General features: G+C 35.6%; 1 protein-coding gene across 1 annotated transcript; it reads right to left on the bottom strand.

Annotated features, from left to right (window-relative positions):
• Positions 1–976: 976 nt before the first annotated feature.
• Positions 977–15,076, bottom strand: LOC125650502 (uncharacterized). Its single transcript, XM_056139337.1, has 8 exons — positions 14,825–15,076; positions 14,290–14,454; positions 10,020–10,067; positions 4,941–5,081; positions 3,074–3,172; positions 2,584–2,682; positions 2,023–2,137; positions 977–1,937 (listed from the first exon to the last, which is right to left on the bottom strand). The coding sequence occupies exons 1-8, from the start codon at positions 14,856–14,858 to the stop codon at positions 1,793–1,795; spliced, it is 846 nt and encodes a 281-aa protein (XP_055995312.1). The 5' UTR covers positions 14,859–15,076; the 3' UTR covers positions 977–1,792.
• Positions 15,077–17,179: the final 2,103 nt, after the last annotated feature.

The raw sequence follows: 17,179 nt of genomic DNA, 5'->3' as shown, positions 1-17,179 counted from the left end.
ACATGTAAGATATATAATTTCAGCGGAAACAAGTTAGCGTTTGGTAGGGAGAGTATTAACTAAATAATTATCAGTAATCTGCGTCTGTTGTTAAATCTAATTGTTTGATTCCCCCCAAGCTGTTATATATTTACTTCCAAAGTTAAAGTGATTATCATCAGAGTACTTTTCACTTTGAAATCGCTCCATAAAAAGAAGCACTGAAACAATGCCGCTATAAAATTTCGAAATTGGGAATTTTGATTTTCAACGAAAATTAGTTGAGAGACGAATTAAAAGATAATTACATGTATCAGAATATTCATGCTTCACATTTACACTTAAGTAGTATACACACTGTATCGATAAAATACGCACACACACAAACACCCTCCAACCCCCATTTGTTCTCAATATTGGGGACACTTAATCAGTTACCTGAAGATCAGTAAATACAATTTTCTTAATCAATTGAAGTATGAAATTTTTTTTAGTTTTTCTTAAATACACTAATTAGATTTGTGTATTAGAATTTACCATTTGTGTAAAAGTATGAAATAAAGAGACGTATCTTTATACAGTCAATAGTGTAAATTTTTGTACAAGTACAAACACAAAATAAGAATAAAGTGTGATAATATATTCATATATAATATTGGGGGCGAGTTGTCTCAAGAGAAGGGGCGACTTGTCTTGAGAGAGGGTGACTTGTCCTGAGAGGGGGCGAATTGTCCCAACAATGGGGCGAGTTGTCTGGGGGGGGGAGTTGTCCAGCAGTCTTCCCTCCGCCTTGTTCACAGGTTCCTTCAACTTATTTGCGATTTCCATTACATTGATCAGAATGAAGTTTTTTTCTCTTCAATTTACGCCAATCATCTGAAATCTTTGCATTCATGATTTGTCTTCTAGAACCAGATGATTTGTATTATAGGATTAAACATTCGTTTTGAAAAAAAAATCGATGTGTAATCTCCATACATTTTACTCACAAGCTAAATTAAACTGCACACTACTTTTATTTTAAGTTTGTAGGTAAAATGTCCTGAGTTTATACATATATTATCAATGTTAAACATTTGAATATTTTCCCTGCACTGTTATTCCTTATCAGGCGTGTATGTATACATAGCGTTTTTGGATTTACAGATGTGTAAATTCTGGTTGAGATTTATTTTTGTCCAATCAAAACAATTGTATTCAATAATATTGGAATTATAGTTAATTACTCGTGCAGTGGGTGGGGCGGAGATGCTAATCAGTATAGTTATCCATCTTGAGATTTTCTCGATCTCTCGTGGTTTCTATAATTAAACACTCGTGCTGTGGGCGGGGCGGAGATCCTAGTGAGTATTGTTATCTGGAGATCTCGATCTGTCGTGTTTTCTATAATTAGACACTCGTGCTGTGGGCGGGGCGGTGAAGTTCGTCAGTATAGATATTTATCTTGATATCTCAATCTGTCGTGTTTTCTATAATTAGACACTCGTGCTGTGGGCGGGGCGGTGATGCTCGTCAGTATAGTTGATCTTGAGATCTCGATCTGTCGTGGTTTCTATGATTAGACACTCGTGCTGTGGGCGGGGCGGTGATGCTCGTTAGTATAGATATTTATCTTGATATCTCAATCTGTCATGTTTTCTATAATTAGACACTCGTGCTGTGGGCGGGGCGGTGATGCTCGTCAGTATAGTTGATCTTGAGATCTCGATCTGTCGTGGTTTCTATGATTAGACACTCGTGCTGTGGGCGGGGTGGTGATGCTCGTTAGTATAGATATTTATCTTGAGATCTCGATCTGTCGTGTTTTCTGTAATTAGACACTCGTGCTGTGGGTGGCGCGGTGATGCTCGTCAGTATAGTTGTAGGTATATATTTTTATCTTGGGGTCCATTTGATCTGTTGTGGTTTCCTCGTGTCTTATGTTCTTCAGCATTCTTCTAACTTGGTACTTAATGCAGCTGAAATATCCAATATTATCTGTTTTACATTTATCAATTTTACAGTGTTTGAAATAGTAATTAGTCCGCAGAATTAAAGTTTTACCATTTTGTACAAACTATGCTGAATATGGTACTTATAAACAAAATCCCTCCAGTAAGAATGATCTGGCAAAAGGATCCCTCGAGACAAGAGGCTGGAAATCTACATTCCTGTGGGCCTACAATGGTATGATGTCATTCAATGTTAATCATAAAATCTGCTTACGATGCAGACTTAAGATCATAAGATACCCAAAATATTTTAAGCATCAAATGAAGTAGCATTTTGCTTTTTTTTACGTGACATTTTCTGTCATTTGATGAAACTATAAGATAAAATGGTCAGGAATACATGAAATGTACCAATAAAAATCGGTTTTAATGTAATGCATTTTTGAGCATTTTTTACTTGAATTTCTAATTAAATATTTACGAATAATGCAAAACCAAATGGTTTCATGGGAAACTTTTGGGTTCAATATGGCTTTTAGAAATATTGAAATATTTAAATAGTTTTTGGGACGTGCTATTAGACAATATCATCCTAATCGCAAAGTGTCAATTTAATATTATGGTGCATAATAGTGAAGAATAATTCTCCGTAGGTGATATAACACATTGTTACCGTAGCTATCAGTGGTCATCAATCTCTCAATGTTTGGTAAGCATGATTCCTCCCCTGAGACCTGATAACACGCCGTCATTACATAAGCTTCTCTGGGACCTTTTACAGACAAAAAGCGGTTACTGATTTTACAAAATAACTATACATGTAAAACTTATACGGTGCCAATTTTGATGCACCAGATGCGCATTTCGACAAATAATGTCTCTTCAGTGATGCTCAACCGAAATGTTTGAAATCCGAAATAAGTATGAAGTTCTAAAGCTAAATATAGCCAAAAACAGCGTCCCAAAAAAGTGGAGCCAAATTCGTCCAAGGATAAGAGCTATGCATGAGGGAGATAATCCTTAATTTTGAAATGGATTTCTAAATTTTATAACAGCAATTAAATATACATCCGTATTTTCAAGCTAGTAACATATAATTATAATTTCACGATTCCGGTTATTGCAAACAAAGTTTTATAAGAATAGGGGGAGATATACCTTACCGTTAATACATTGAACTTGACGAAAGTCACTGCAGTTTCTAGCTACCAGTTTTCTAACAGCAAATTCGTATTCTAAACATTCATCAGGATCTGGATAATCTGTAATAAGACTGATACTTTATATTAAGGAAACATTCCCGCCACAGGTATGGATGTTTCTAGACTAAATTAATCAACTGTTGTCAGCTTTATTGGTGGATAAGACGTCAATGATTGGTTGGCTCGCTTTACTTTGATTTGTTCTGAGCTGAATATTATATAATTTAACGTGATACAGATACAAATTGTTGTACGATCTAGGCAAAACTGATTAGAAGGTTTTGTCTATTTTATGATTACATAATTTTAGAAATAAAAACGGCTACTAGAAATTGCATATACCAAACGATACCTTTAGTAAGATTTATATCGGGATCGATGTTCCTGTACTTCAACAATGGTTCCTCAATTTTGCGATAGAAATCGTATCTTTTTAGTAACAATGAAAATGTGAAGGTAATGAACAATAGTCAATCTAATAACTCCTATACAGAATACAAAACTAAAAGTTGGGCAAACGCGGACACCTGAATATACCATAAGTGGAATTCACCTAGGAGGCGTAACCATCCTCCGTCGACGGTTACAACCGCCGTGTGCCCTATATCTTGATCATGTAAACCTAGAAAGCTGTGGTCTATATCAGTGTGCCAAGAACGGTCTAACAATCGGGATGCAAGGTGTAGATAACGAACAGTGATCAATCTCATAACTCCTACAAGCAATACAAAATAGATAGTTGGGCAAACACGGACTCCTGGACACACCAGAGGTGGAGTCAGGTGCCTAGGAGGAGTAAGCATCCCCTGTTGACCGGTCACACCCGCCGTAAGCCCTATATCCTGATCAGGTAAACGAAGTTATCTGCAGTCAAAATCACTGTGCCAAGAACGGCTTAACAATCGGTATGAAACACGTCAGACAGCATTTGACTCAATGCGAGGTTGTATTGACGAACTAAATCGTTATAACGACCATAGAATTTGCGAAATGCTTACTTCAGTCGAGACTGTTGAAACCCCTGTACCATCAACTTGGTTGTCGGTAGCTTACCTCGATTTAAAAACTGACCATACGAAGAACAAGCTCTTGCATATTAAATCAGTTGAGATATATAAACACCATATGCAGGTGATAATGGAATATTGCTACACAGATATGGGAAGTTGACTATGGGAAAGATGAAATCATCCCGTTTGTCATACAGATGAGTTGTCAGTTTGCCGTTAATGTGTACTTTCAATAAAATATCTAAGTATGAAGCAGAAGTGGACGACTCTATGGTGTCCTCTATTTCGAGCTCACAAGGATGTAAGACGTCAGAGAGCATTTTACCCTATGACAGCTTATATTGGCAAACTAGATTGTTATTATTACGATGCAAGACTTAGCTAAAATTAATAGAGACGCTGGTTTTCATTAAACTACAAAATATTAAAACCTGAAAGGCAAAGATAACGGACAGTGATCAATCTCATAAATCCTATAAGCAATACAAAATAAAGAGTTGGGCAAACTCGGACTCCTGGACATATCAGAGATTGGATCAGGTGCCTAGTTGGAGTAAGCATATGTCTTACCAATCTTATCAATTTGGATATTCCCAATTTTATGTTGGTCCGATGTTAGACAAATCAAACGTTACATTTACATTGAAGGCACGTGTAGTTCAAAGCGTCGGTTTTTGTCTCGTTTCTAATTGTTGGTCGCGGTCAATCAGAAAGCGCAGAGTTATTCAATCAGATAATGAACATAGATATTTGTAAATCAAACAAAGTTATAGCTGATGTTCTATCTTACGCTTCGAGATTAGATAATGTATCCATACCATCGAAATGAGAATCTTTCATAATGTAATGTATCCCATGATCCATGGTATTTTGATGACTTCTTAGGGACGATCTGTTCTTGCCGTTAAAGACAAAATCTGTATCACAGGCTTGACAAGTCTTGTTGCAATTCTCTTTGCCTTAGATACATATAGATTGAATTATTTGTTATCACTGCATAACAATATAAAACATGCATGTAGAATGATATGCAAGTCAACAAATTTTACCTACATTAATCCACGGTCTTTCAAACTATATTATGATTTATTTAATAGATTCATCAATCGAAGAAATCCACGTGTTCTAAAACAATAAATTGTAGTTTCACACAAGCAGATGATCCATGTTTTGTAAGAAAGATATGATGTGGACCCGCTTGAACAAGAGGTGCATGTTATACCGAGCAAAGCTCGGGCAAAGGTCCGTCCGCGAAACAATGCTGTAAAGGTAACACGTATGTAAAATGAAAAATGACAAAATCTGCAAAAGAAATGATCTAATATCTACGTACGTTCACCGAACATTTTGTTATCCATATGGGTGCCGCCATTATTGTGTCATCCGTTACTTTAACGGTTATTCGTGTTTTAATTTGGAATGCCAAAAATACAATACTCTGATGTGTTATTTGGAATTCAAACACTCAATTTGTTGAAAATGAATGGTATAATTATCATTGTAATAGTTTTAAGCAAATCATTAAATAGAAAAACAGTAATACGACTTAATAGATGAACGAAATCATATGTTTCTTTAAATCAAAATAGACATATGTTTACACTTTTTTTTACCCAAGTAAATTTGCTTATTATTATTGTTTAGTTTTTCATGTCCTTTAAATTAAAAAATACGGGATGATTTGTTTTTGATTTGGAAGGAAAAAAGTGGAGGGTAATTGTAACCTTACAATGCACTGTTTACGTCGGCTGGCGTTAAATTCCCCGCAATAAATGCATAGGTCGATCCTGTTGTTATCCTCATATATTTGTCTTTAAATGTTACTGTATGATAAGCGCAAAGGGGATTTCATGCATATTATTTATTTCTAAGTGGATTCTAATTTACCGTACTTTACCGAATTATTATTATCACTTGGGACAAGTCAATAACCATTTCATACTTCGCTCGGTCCAACAGTCACTAGTTATATGCATATTAAACATATATATTGTGGGTCCATATAATCAAGAGAATAGATATATTATGGCTCCGCACGAAAAAGAGGTTATGTGTCATGATAAATGTGTCTGTGTGTTCCATGCATACAAGTACCCACCGTCTTTGTTCTACTTCTATTTATCTATTTTAGATTGTATGTTACATAAGCCATCTCTGATTTGTTAGTTAATTTTGTGGTGTGATTTTAATTGCACAAAATTAACTTATAGTTATAGACGGTGGGTATGTACTATGTAGTGCCTTGTAAATTATATGCCAAATTTATCAGTTATTATGAAATATACAATACAATCCTTCCGTGTTACTAAGCACCCACTTCTCTTTTTAAGTTGTCAGTAGTTACCCATGTCATTGTAACATAACCCTTTGCTCCTCACATCTCCCATCTTGTCATGATCATCCATTGTGCAGAAAATGTCAAGTTTTCTCCATAATACAAGCTGTCTAGGATTCATTCTATACATTTTGTAAAGGTAGGTGTTATTTCAAGTTAAAAGGTAGGCGTGTTTATCGTCACATATGTATATTTCGAATTTCCATGCCTTTGACATCTTTGCAAATTGTAATGATAGTCATTTCGTCTTGAATATGCTGCATTGTATTCAATGCTTAAATGAATCTTGATAAATATAATATATCTGTTTTAACGACTGGGATTCGACATAAACGAAAGTAGAATGTAAATAAAAAAATAAATTTCATTGAGGAGCTGAACTGCAATTTTTCGCCGGCGTGAAGCATTGCAGGTCATCCCGTCATAAAATTTATTTCTCATATATTTACATTTTCAATTGTTTTCTCTTATATAACACTATTACGAGCATTACGTATTTATAACTGTATAAATGCCTAAATGGGGTCAATAGAGGTCACGGCTATGCGTATGAACATTTGCTAAAATTGGGTTAGTGGTAATACTCTTACTAAGGCAATACAAATCTAGCCATTACTTCTGCTTATTACAGAAAATCTATCAATAGATGAAATCAACATCACAAGATGTGTTTATGATTTTATTTCTATTCCAAACAGTGGACTTTCATCAATAATAAAAACATTTCTGTAAAACAATGTCCTCCTTATGGCTGTCTACTACACTGACCTCTGGTCAACTTTATGTAATCAATGGCAAACATTTGGCAAGTTTGATGTGGGTGGTGCGGAATTGTACCTTCTGTTAGACAAGACATTTGGCCTTTAGCAAAGAGGTAATTCACAGGGTTTATGGCCAATATTTGTAAGTCGTCAGCGTGCATTTAGACCTACACACCGCACCGCCTGCGTGCAACAACAGTGATAACGGTTTCTAAGCACGTCAAATCATGCTATGCCGAGGCACCGATTTCGAGGCGTCGTTGAAAACCTGTAATAGAAATTTATCAAGTCAACAGAAGCGTTCAGTGATCTCATGTTTGTCAACAATTACAAATCCAAATAAAAACCATTCCTTACCTTCCTGCACTTCCACATTCTTTGAGATGTCAGTTCTTTAAGGAGATTCATCTGCGTCCTCTGTCCCGTCTATAAATTATTTGTCTACACATGACGACTACCGCCCTATTATTCATGTTTCTCAACCTAAGTCTTCTGTTAACTCCGTAATGTCCGTAGAATGTCTTTCAAAGTCGGTCTTAACAGCTGCGTCTTCAACTTTCAGGGTTAGGGTTAGGTGAAAGGGTGCATCAAAACTGTAACGTTGCGCACTCCATTTCACAGTTGGCCTACTTTTTTATCAGTTTTCCAAAATTACCAAATTAGACAAGGTAGCTTTTAATTATATGCTCCTGGGTTAATGCATATGTCGGTGTTGATATAATTGCTTTTCAGTGTCTTGATGATTAAAATAGTTCTTCATTTGATGGAACTTTGTTTTGTGTTTTCGTCATTTTGAACGAAGCGTTATGTAGGTCAACAATGTGAAATGTACAAAAACTTGCTGTTCACACAAGTGGGCAACATTTGACTATCGATCAAAAATGTAAATATTAGTTATAAGATATCATTTTAAAATTTCTATTGGGACGCGCTGATACGCGATCAAATTTTCCATAAAGCCCTAAATACCTTATTTTTAAAACAAAATACACAGAAACAACGTAAATTTATTATCAACGAAATATTGGTTTATGTAAACAGCATGACTAAGCATCAAGTTATTGATGACCTTATATCAGCTGTCGATCCTAATAGCCGTTCAAGAGATATTAAGTGGATCAGCCACCGATCTAAATGGCTGTTGAAGTGATGTAAAGTGGATCAACCGTCGATCCTGTTGTTTTTTAAGTGACATTAAGTGGCCTTTGCCTGATACGGAAAGCTATGTAAATTATGTACCAGTACATGTAATGTTGCAAGGCCTTCTACGAACTATAATTAATACTGTATTCTATAATACCAATATACAAGAAAGAAAATACACATATACCATATTATTATAGGCCAAAATCACTTTTAAGCACCATGTGGAAATCATTTGAAAAAAAATCATCTTTTAACATAATTTTGCCTTAGACAATTCTCTCTTACATAATATGCAATTGGGTTCTTGCTTAATCATTCAACTATCCATCAACTAATAGAAATATATCACAATATATTTGCAAACAGGGAAAATGGTGAAAACAAATGTTTAGTCTATTGCGACATTTCAAAAGCGTTTGATAAGAGTTTGGCATAAAAGTCTGTTAGTAACACTAATGTCGTTTGGAGTAGCAGGGCATCTCCTAGAACTGCTTCTTTTCAAATACATTACAAATACCAAACGATTCACATATAAAGATATATCTTTACAAAAAATAGCTGCACGCATACAGTGAGCTTCATTTATACGGACGAAATACAGGATTCGAGTGTCTCCAACCCAATTCACTTGCCCTCCACCTCCAACATATCTTTATTGTATCATAATAGGAAACTGTTACTATATTTCAATACATTTTATATGTCATCGTGATACTTGTACTAATTACTAACTGGAGAATGCATTAGTAAGGTGGTTTAACTTTTATCCTAATTCTTTTGTTGATAGTTGATGTCAATAAAACACGTTCAAACTATATTCTTTGTGAAATAACGAAAAACGGAGATATTTACGTCCCATTCCAGAATGTTTCATTGTTACATATATGACCAGAATGTTTCACTGTTACATATATGACCAGAATGTTTCACCGTTAAATATATGACCAGTTGTAGGTGAAATGACTCAAATCTTGAACAAATTAATGCATCGTGTTAAATATATAACAGTGTCCTTTATCGTATAATGTCCGACAGACTCGTGTACTTCGCTTCTAAAGTTTCATGTTTGACGAAGGAACAGTCACTCTCCTATGTTAAACGTTTAAATTCATTCCAGATTAATAAAATCTCACTATTGTCTTTGAACACGTGGTTTTCTATTTATAGTTTATATACTTAAGTTATGCGTATCGATACATGTACAGCGGGTTATATATACGACATGACTAGCAGGTTCGGTTTCTCGTCGTTCAAGCTCAAGACGGCCCACCGTTTTTCATCCACCCGTTAACCCATTTAGCTTATTACACGCACACGCGTTGTATTTTCATTGTGTTATTATCAGTGTGTTATCATTTATTTAGATGCGGAATGGAGGTCATTGCAGATATATTTCTGTCGTTTGTTTTTTTTTAAATACAGCAAGACAGTTTTGGCGTGATATATACTTTATTAGAATGAATACGCAAGTTTTGGAACATTTATCTATAGATATGTTGTTATGATTTATGAATAAGGGTAGTAAATATTTGATGTTGAAATTAAACTGAATGGAAACAGGATCATGACTTAATTTTTACACATAGCCGCGTACGAAGCATTGCACTGTCAAATTACCACGACATGCGAAACTGATAAAAATGACGAAATCTTACATATCTTGTTATCTTCCACCTTCCTCATCTGAACTATGATAATACCACCTGCAAGTAAGAGTCAGTAGATTTCAATATATAGTGACCGGTTATAAATTTTTCACGTGGTTGTTTATCCATTGTAATGTTCATTGAAAACAACATTTGTCAAATATTTTTAAAATTTAAAACTGCATTTAAAATATTTAATTCAAAATTCTCATGCTCTAGTTATAAAAGACTGTAAAAAGGCACATATTATTATATCATCTACGTAAAGAATCAATTCAGGAAAACAAAAGAAAAAATGTTAGACCGGATTTGGTTTTAATCTTTTCAAAAACCGCACGTTATATTTTATGGTCGTAGGTCAAACAAATGTATGAAGTTTTTAACACATTGCAATGCATTTAGTATGTCGATATTGGATGATACTTTTACTATAATCCATACTGCAATGTAGCATGATTGCGTATTGAGAAAGAAAAGGATCGTCACATCATCAACGCAAATAGTTTATGCAAAGCAATTTCTATACGTACAATCATTTCATGCTAACCTTTTACAACATAAATAATACTATAAATACCTATCGCAGAAAACGCGTGATTTACCATACCACAGCATTGTCAAATGAAAGTATTATCTATTATACTTACATGTAAGGCGAAGATAGCGAACAGTAATAAAAAATCCCACGAGGAATACAAAAATAGAGAGTTGGGTAAACACGGACTCCTGATTATATCAGAGGTGGAATCGGGTATATAGGAGGAGTAAGCATCCACTATCGATCGGCCACACCCGTGTGCGAGTCAAATTCATCTTATGTATGTCAGAATTACCATTGGCGTGGATAGTGCTCCATTGTTAGCTGGCCTGTTTTTATATTCTTATGAAGCAACATTTATTCAAAAACGTCTATGTGAGAAGAATAAAATCTCTTGCTGTGGCCTTCAATTCGACATAATAATATTTTTCATTCATATGACGATTCGATATATCCCAGTGAACTCGAAGTAAGACACACAGATTCATCCACTTCTGCTTCATACTTAAATATTTTATTGCAAATAGATATTAACGGCAATCTAACAATTCTACGTTCTGTCAAACAGGATGATTTCAGCTTCTCCTTCGTCAACTTTCCATATTTATGTAGCAATATTCCATTATCACCTGCATATGGTGTGTATATATGTCAACTGATTCGATACGAAAGAGTTTGTTCTACAGATGATTAGTTATTAAACCGAGACAGGCTACTGACAAATATGTCGATGGTTCAGGGATTTTAACAGTTTCGTTTAAAGTCAGCATTTCTCAAATTTCATGGTCGTTATAACGATCTAATTTGCCAATACAACCCAGCATAGGGCCATATGCTGTCTAACGTTTTTCATACCGATTGTTAGGCCGCTCGCGGTACATTGATTTTGACTATGGATAACTCCGTTTACCTGATCAAGGTATAGTACTTACGGTGGGTGTGACCGGTCGATAAGGGGTGCCTACTTCACCTAGGCACTCCATCCAACCTTTCATCTAAGGTCCGTGTTTGCCCAACTCTGTATTTTGTATTGCTTACAGAAATTATGAGAATTGTCAATCTTTGCTATCGTCGCCTTTCATATATACAATTTTGACGGGGCAATTTAAAGATTTAGTTAATTAACAGTTACTTCAGAAATTAGGCCAAGATTTCAGTCTCGTAGGGATCAACGTTAGAATAGAACATTGCTTGCAAGAGACGACTAAATGGGATCCTCATTCGGATGATATCAAAAAACCGATCCCCCATATCATAGTGGGTGTGACACTATAAAGACCCCTCCCTGCTCAGAGACCGTAAGCGCTGAGCATAGGCCAAAATTGTGCAGCCCTTCACCGGAAATGGTGACGTTTCCACATGAGTGAAAAGTTCTCGAGCGGGGGTGTTAAATAATATGCAACCAACAACTTAACATTTCCTCATGTTCTCTTTTTAATCATCTAAAGTTACATCACACCATACTATACAAATATCACACAATAAAGTTACCACAAAGATCATAAACCATAGTATAGAGAAGTAAGCAAAACATTAAATGACTGTACTTGTTAATAACGTTACCCAGATAAAAGTATTGGCTGAATTATTTAAGTAGAGGTTGAACTCTTTTGGAAGATAACTTATACATCATATTTCCTGGTAAAATTACAGGAAAAGATGAGCACAACTGACATTTTATACAAGTTTGTAACGGAAAATGAATTTTAAAGTTGTATTCACTGGCAACAAACATGACACATGTCCTTTTGAAAATTAAATTTATTTTTTGTCATATTGTTTTGCATTCTGTATAATCCCTGCAAATGGTTTCATTGAATGCCCCTAGGGGCGGAGCTCTAATAGAGAGGGCGGTGTGTACAGATATGTAAATGGTTTCATTGAATGCCCCTAGGGGTGGAGCTCTAATAGAGAGGGCGGTGTGTACAGATATGTAAATGGTTTCATTGAATACCCCTAGGGGTGGAGCTCTAATAGAGAGGGCGGTGTGTACAGATATGTAAATGGTTTCATTGAATGCCCCTAGGGGTGGAGCTCTAATAGAGAGGGCGGTGTGTACAGATATGTAAATGGTTTCATTGAATACCCCTAGGGGTGGAGCTCTAATAGAGAGGGCGGTGTGTACAGATATGTAAATGGTTTCATTGAATACCCCTAGGGGTGGAGCTCTAATAGAGAGGGCGGTGTGTACAGATATGTAAATGGTTTCATTGAATGCCCCTAGGGGTGGAGCTCTAATAGAGAGGGCGGTGTGTACAGATATGTAAATGGTTTCATTGAATACCCCTAGGGGTGGAGCTCTAATAGAGAGGGCGGTGTGTACAGATATGTAAATGGTTTCACTGAATGCCCCTAGGGGTGGAGCTCTAATAGAGAGGGTGGTGTGTACAGATACTCCTAGGGGTGGAGCTCTAATAGAGAGGGCGGTGTGTACAGATATGCAGGGATAGATTGCTAAATTTCGCGAACTGGCGATTCAAAACTCTCCATTAATAAAGTTATGAAGTCTGACAGTTGATTATTTATATATATATTTTGTATGACATATTATAAATACACCTGTTTCTATGTTCTGCGCACAAAAAGGGAATCATGCGTCACCTTCCCCTTACAGCACCCACCACCCTTTGTTGCATACGTTACTGCAAAATATTCATTTAGATTGGACAAAACCAAAAATGTCACTTACCTCAGGTAGTACCTTTCAGCTTTGATTTCCTAACGTTTTATAGTATTTATAATTTGGTTTTATATTAATGAAGAATTTGCGTTGGAAAGTTGATATTCACGGGAGGACTCTACTAGTACAGTAATTCTGAAAAATGGTCATCTGATGACATATGTATCATATCGACGACAAGCAATATGTATCTCACAACAAAATATAGGACGTATCATATCTTAAAAAGCAGCATGCTTATATAATATACACTCAACGTCCACACATGTATACTACACACCCCTCGTGCTTGAGATATACTCCCTATGTTTATTGATAACACCGATACAACTTTGATTATCAACAATGACATTTAGAAAACCTCATGAGCGATGACTTACTGAATGTAAAACTGCACATAAATAAATGAAAGGTGAAGATAACGAACAGTGACTAATCTCATAACTCCTATAAACAATACAAAATAGAGAGTTCGGCAAACCTTGACCAGAGGTGGGATCAGGTGCCTAGGAATCGAAAGCATCCCCTGTCGACATGTACATGAATTCACTTCTGAATATGCAGTGTATGCATGGACTGGATTCATATATCAACCTGTTCTGTTTATACAGTGTATGCATGGAATGGATTCAGACATAGCTGTTCTGTCTATACAATGCATGCATGGAATGGATTCAGACATTGATCTGTTTTGTCTATACAATGCATGCATGGAATGGATTCAGACATTGATCTGTTTTGTCTATACAATGCATGCATGGAATGGATTCAGACATTGACCTGTTCTGTCTATACAATGCATGCATGGAATGGATTCAGACATTGACCTGTTCTATCTATACAATGCATGCATGGAATGGATTCAGACATTGACCTGTTCTGTCTATACAATGCATGCATGGAATGGATTCAGACATTGACCTGTTCTGTCTATACAATGCATGCATCGAATGGATTCACACATTACCCTGTGTTAATACAATGTACGTATGGACTGGATTCAGATATTAACCTGCTTTGTCTATACAGTATATATATATGGAATGGATTCGGACACCAACCTGTGTTAATCCTAAACTCAGCAGCATACACCCACGAGTTATTCTGTAATAGCGAGACATCTTCAGCAGTTACAGGCATGCCATTGTCATTGTCCAAGCAGTTCTGTAAACCATTCTGCCAACTGTTGTAAGAGGCCTGCATTGATTCATACGAAAACACGGATACTGAAAGTCATCAAAAATAGAATATCTTGATAAAACATAGGGAATGTGCTGAATGACAATTAATTTAGATCAAATATGTGAAATGCTGATAGTTTTATAATCCTCCAAAAGCATTTCGAATCAAACAAAACATGTCTGAATCAATAAGGAGATAATGAAATAATAAAAAAAACAAAAAAATATTGATGTAAAATAATCTACAATTTGAATGATAATAGTTGAAACTTATTACGTAAAGCAGCGTACATAATATCTAATGATATAAACATTGCTTGATTTGTTCTTTGCTAAGGGAACAAGAAATACATTTTTAAAAGACTCTTAAATCATTTAAGTCAGTTCATTTTTGTAAGTTAGATTTACATCTCACCAAGAACACAGACGAGGTAGAAAATAAATCTCATCTTTCCTGATATGACTCCTCTGATTGTGTGTGAGGGTTGAATAACAGAATGGGGACGACACAGGAAATTATATTGACTTGGTAATGTTCCGTGTAGCTTAGAATGGATTGGTTGAAACAATTCCACACAAAAATTCCAGAACTCAGCTTCAATAGCATTTATCGAATATCCATCGTATGTGGTAATCTAAGACTGCAATAATTATGACCTAGGATTAAACTCGTTATATAAACTATTTATATGGAATATTGGTAAAACAAATCTCTATTGACATCCGGAAGTTCAAACTTTAAAACAGGAATTTGTAGCAGTTTGCGTTAACATTCCCAATATGTTGTACCTTCACGTGCCATGCCACACACAAATAAATTTGGACATCACGAAAGTAAACAATATCATCTATTATTAGTTCTATGTAGTACATGTAATTTTCAGTAAATTGCTCGAGCAGGATGTTAAACTATATGCAACCAACCCATATTATTGTAGTTCTCGTCTCAACACTATACCAGACATTGGGGGAGTGCTTATCGTTGAGGCCCACCAGTATAAAAACGAATACATGCAGTGCATTGTCTCGCTTTCAATTTTACCACACATGAGCTTAAGGTTTAAAGTTACGTGAAAGCTTCTTGACATACAGTGTATTCACGTGTGTTAGAATCGTGACCCACATGAGTAGGATGGACCACAATAGGGGGATCAACGTAGGAAACATCTTTTGAAATATTCTTCTTTATAACATTACCTACAAACAATCCTCATTTTCATTCATATCACGATTCGATATATCCTAAGACTTTTGACACCCTATGTAACATCAACTTGTCAGTAGTTTGCCTCGATTTAAAAATTGATCATAGGCATAACATGCTCTCGCATTTCGAATCAGTCTAGATATGAACACCACATGGATTGCTACATAGATATGGGAGTTGACGATGGAGAAGTTGAAATCACCCCGTTTCTCATAAAGTTGAGTTATCATTGTGTCGTTAACATATATGTTCAATAAATTAACCATACATGATGCAGATATGGGATTCTCGGAATTTTCACATGGCTATATCGAATCAAATATGAATGAAAATGAGCAGACTTGATAGATGAAACGTCGTCGAGCTACCAAAATGTTGCGATGAAGGCCAAGAAAATTAGAGATTGTTTTCGTCTTTTGTAGAAGCTTTTGAATACATTATGCCTAATAAGAATACAAAAACACGTCGGCTAATATAGGAGCATAATTCGTGCCCATGGGAATTCCAACAGACTGATGAATGGTTTAATCTTTAAATACCAAGTACATATTGTCAGTGAGGAACTCTTTTTAACATTAATGTCAGAGTACTTGTCCGAAGAACCAGAGCAGTGTTTAACAAAGTAATTTTTGAAAGGCTGATCAGAAGATATGAATATTTCTATGTTTCGTATTTGTTGAAGAAGTAGCTGGCTGTGATATTTAAAAAAAAAACAGTCTTCATTTCATCGTGCGGAATGTTCGTGTCATACGTTTGAAAAGTAATACTGAGATAATGGTCCGTCCGTCTGAAGATAGGTGGGGCAATATTGACACCTAAGTCTACTGTTCCAAGTATCGGTGCTGCCCTAGACGCCACCTTATCAATGGAAATACAAGTCAGCTTCAAAGTAAGAAAGATGTACTTCAACATCAGGAGAACTCCAAGATGAAACACCATCTCAACCAGGAAACGTGTGCGAAGGTCTTCAATGCAACAGAAATTTCCCACCTTGACTATCACAAACATGTCCTTCTATTGTTTTATCATTTACTTTATACCTCTTGCAGGTTTTGTTTGGTATATTATTATTGATTATTTACACAAACATTTACAGCGCATAGAAACTATATAAATTGTGTAATTTTGTGCTTTATAAATGAATAAAATAATGATAATACGTATTGCTGTTGATTTTGGGAATGTTTTTGATTTTAAATTCACTATACGTACTTTAGAAGTTCTCCAAAATTGATTAACTTTAGCTACATATCACTCCTATTCCCCTATACTTCATATTGGGGTCATAGTTCGAATACCCGTACAACTTGAGTATGCTTGGATTTCAATGTGACAAATTCAACCTTTGTGTTTGATAATTTTGAGAAAGGAAACGTAAAGATATCGAACAGTGATCAAATCTCATAACTCCTATATGCAATACAAATTAGAAAGTTTGACAAACACGGATCCCTGGATATACCAGCGGTGGGATCAGTTGCCTAGGAGGAGTAAGCATTCCTTATCGACCGGTCACACCTGCCGTGAGTCATATATCCCGATCAGGTAAAAGGAGTTATCCGT

The sequence above is a fragment of the Ostrea edulis genome, chromosome 5 (genome assembly GCF_947568905.1).
Source record: "Ostrea edulis chromosome 5, xbOstEdul1.1, whole genome shotgun sequence".
NCBI classification, from domain to species: Eukaryota; Metazoa; Mollusca; class Bivalvia; order Ostreida; family Ostreidae; genus Ostrea; species Ostrea edulis.
The sequence above is the reverse complement of the archived record's forward strand: the minus strand, read 5'-3'. Positions and strand labels throughout refer to the sequence as shown.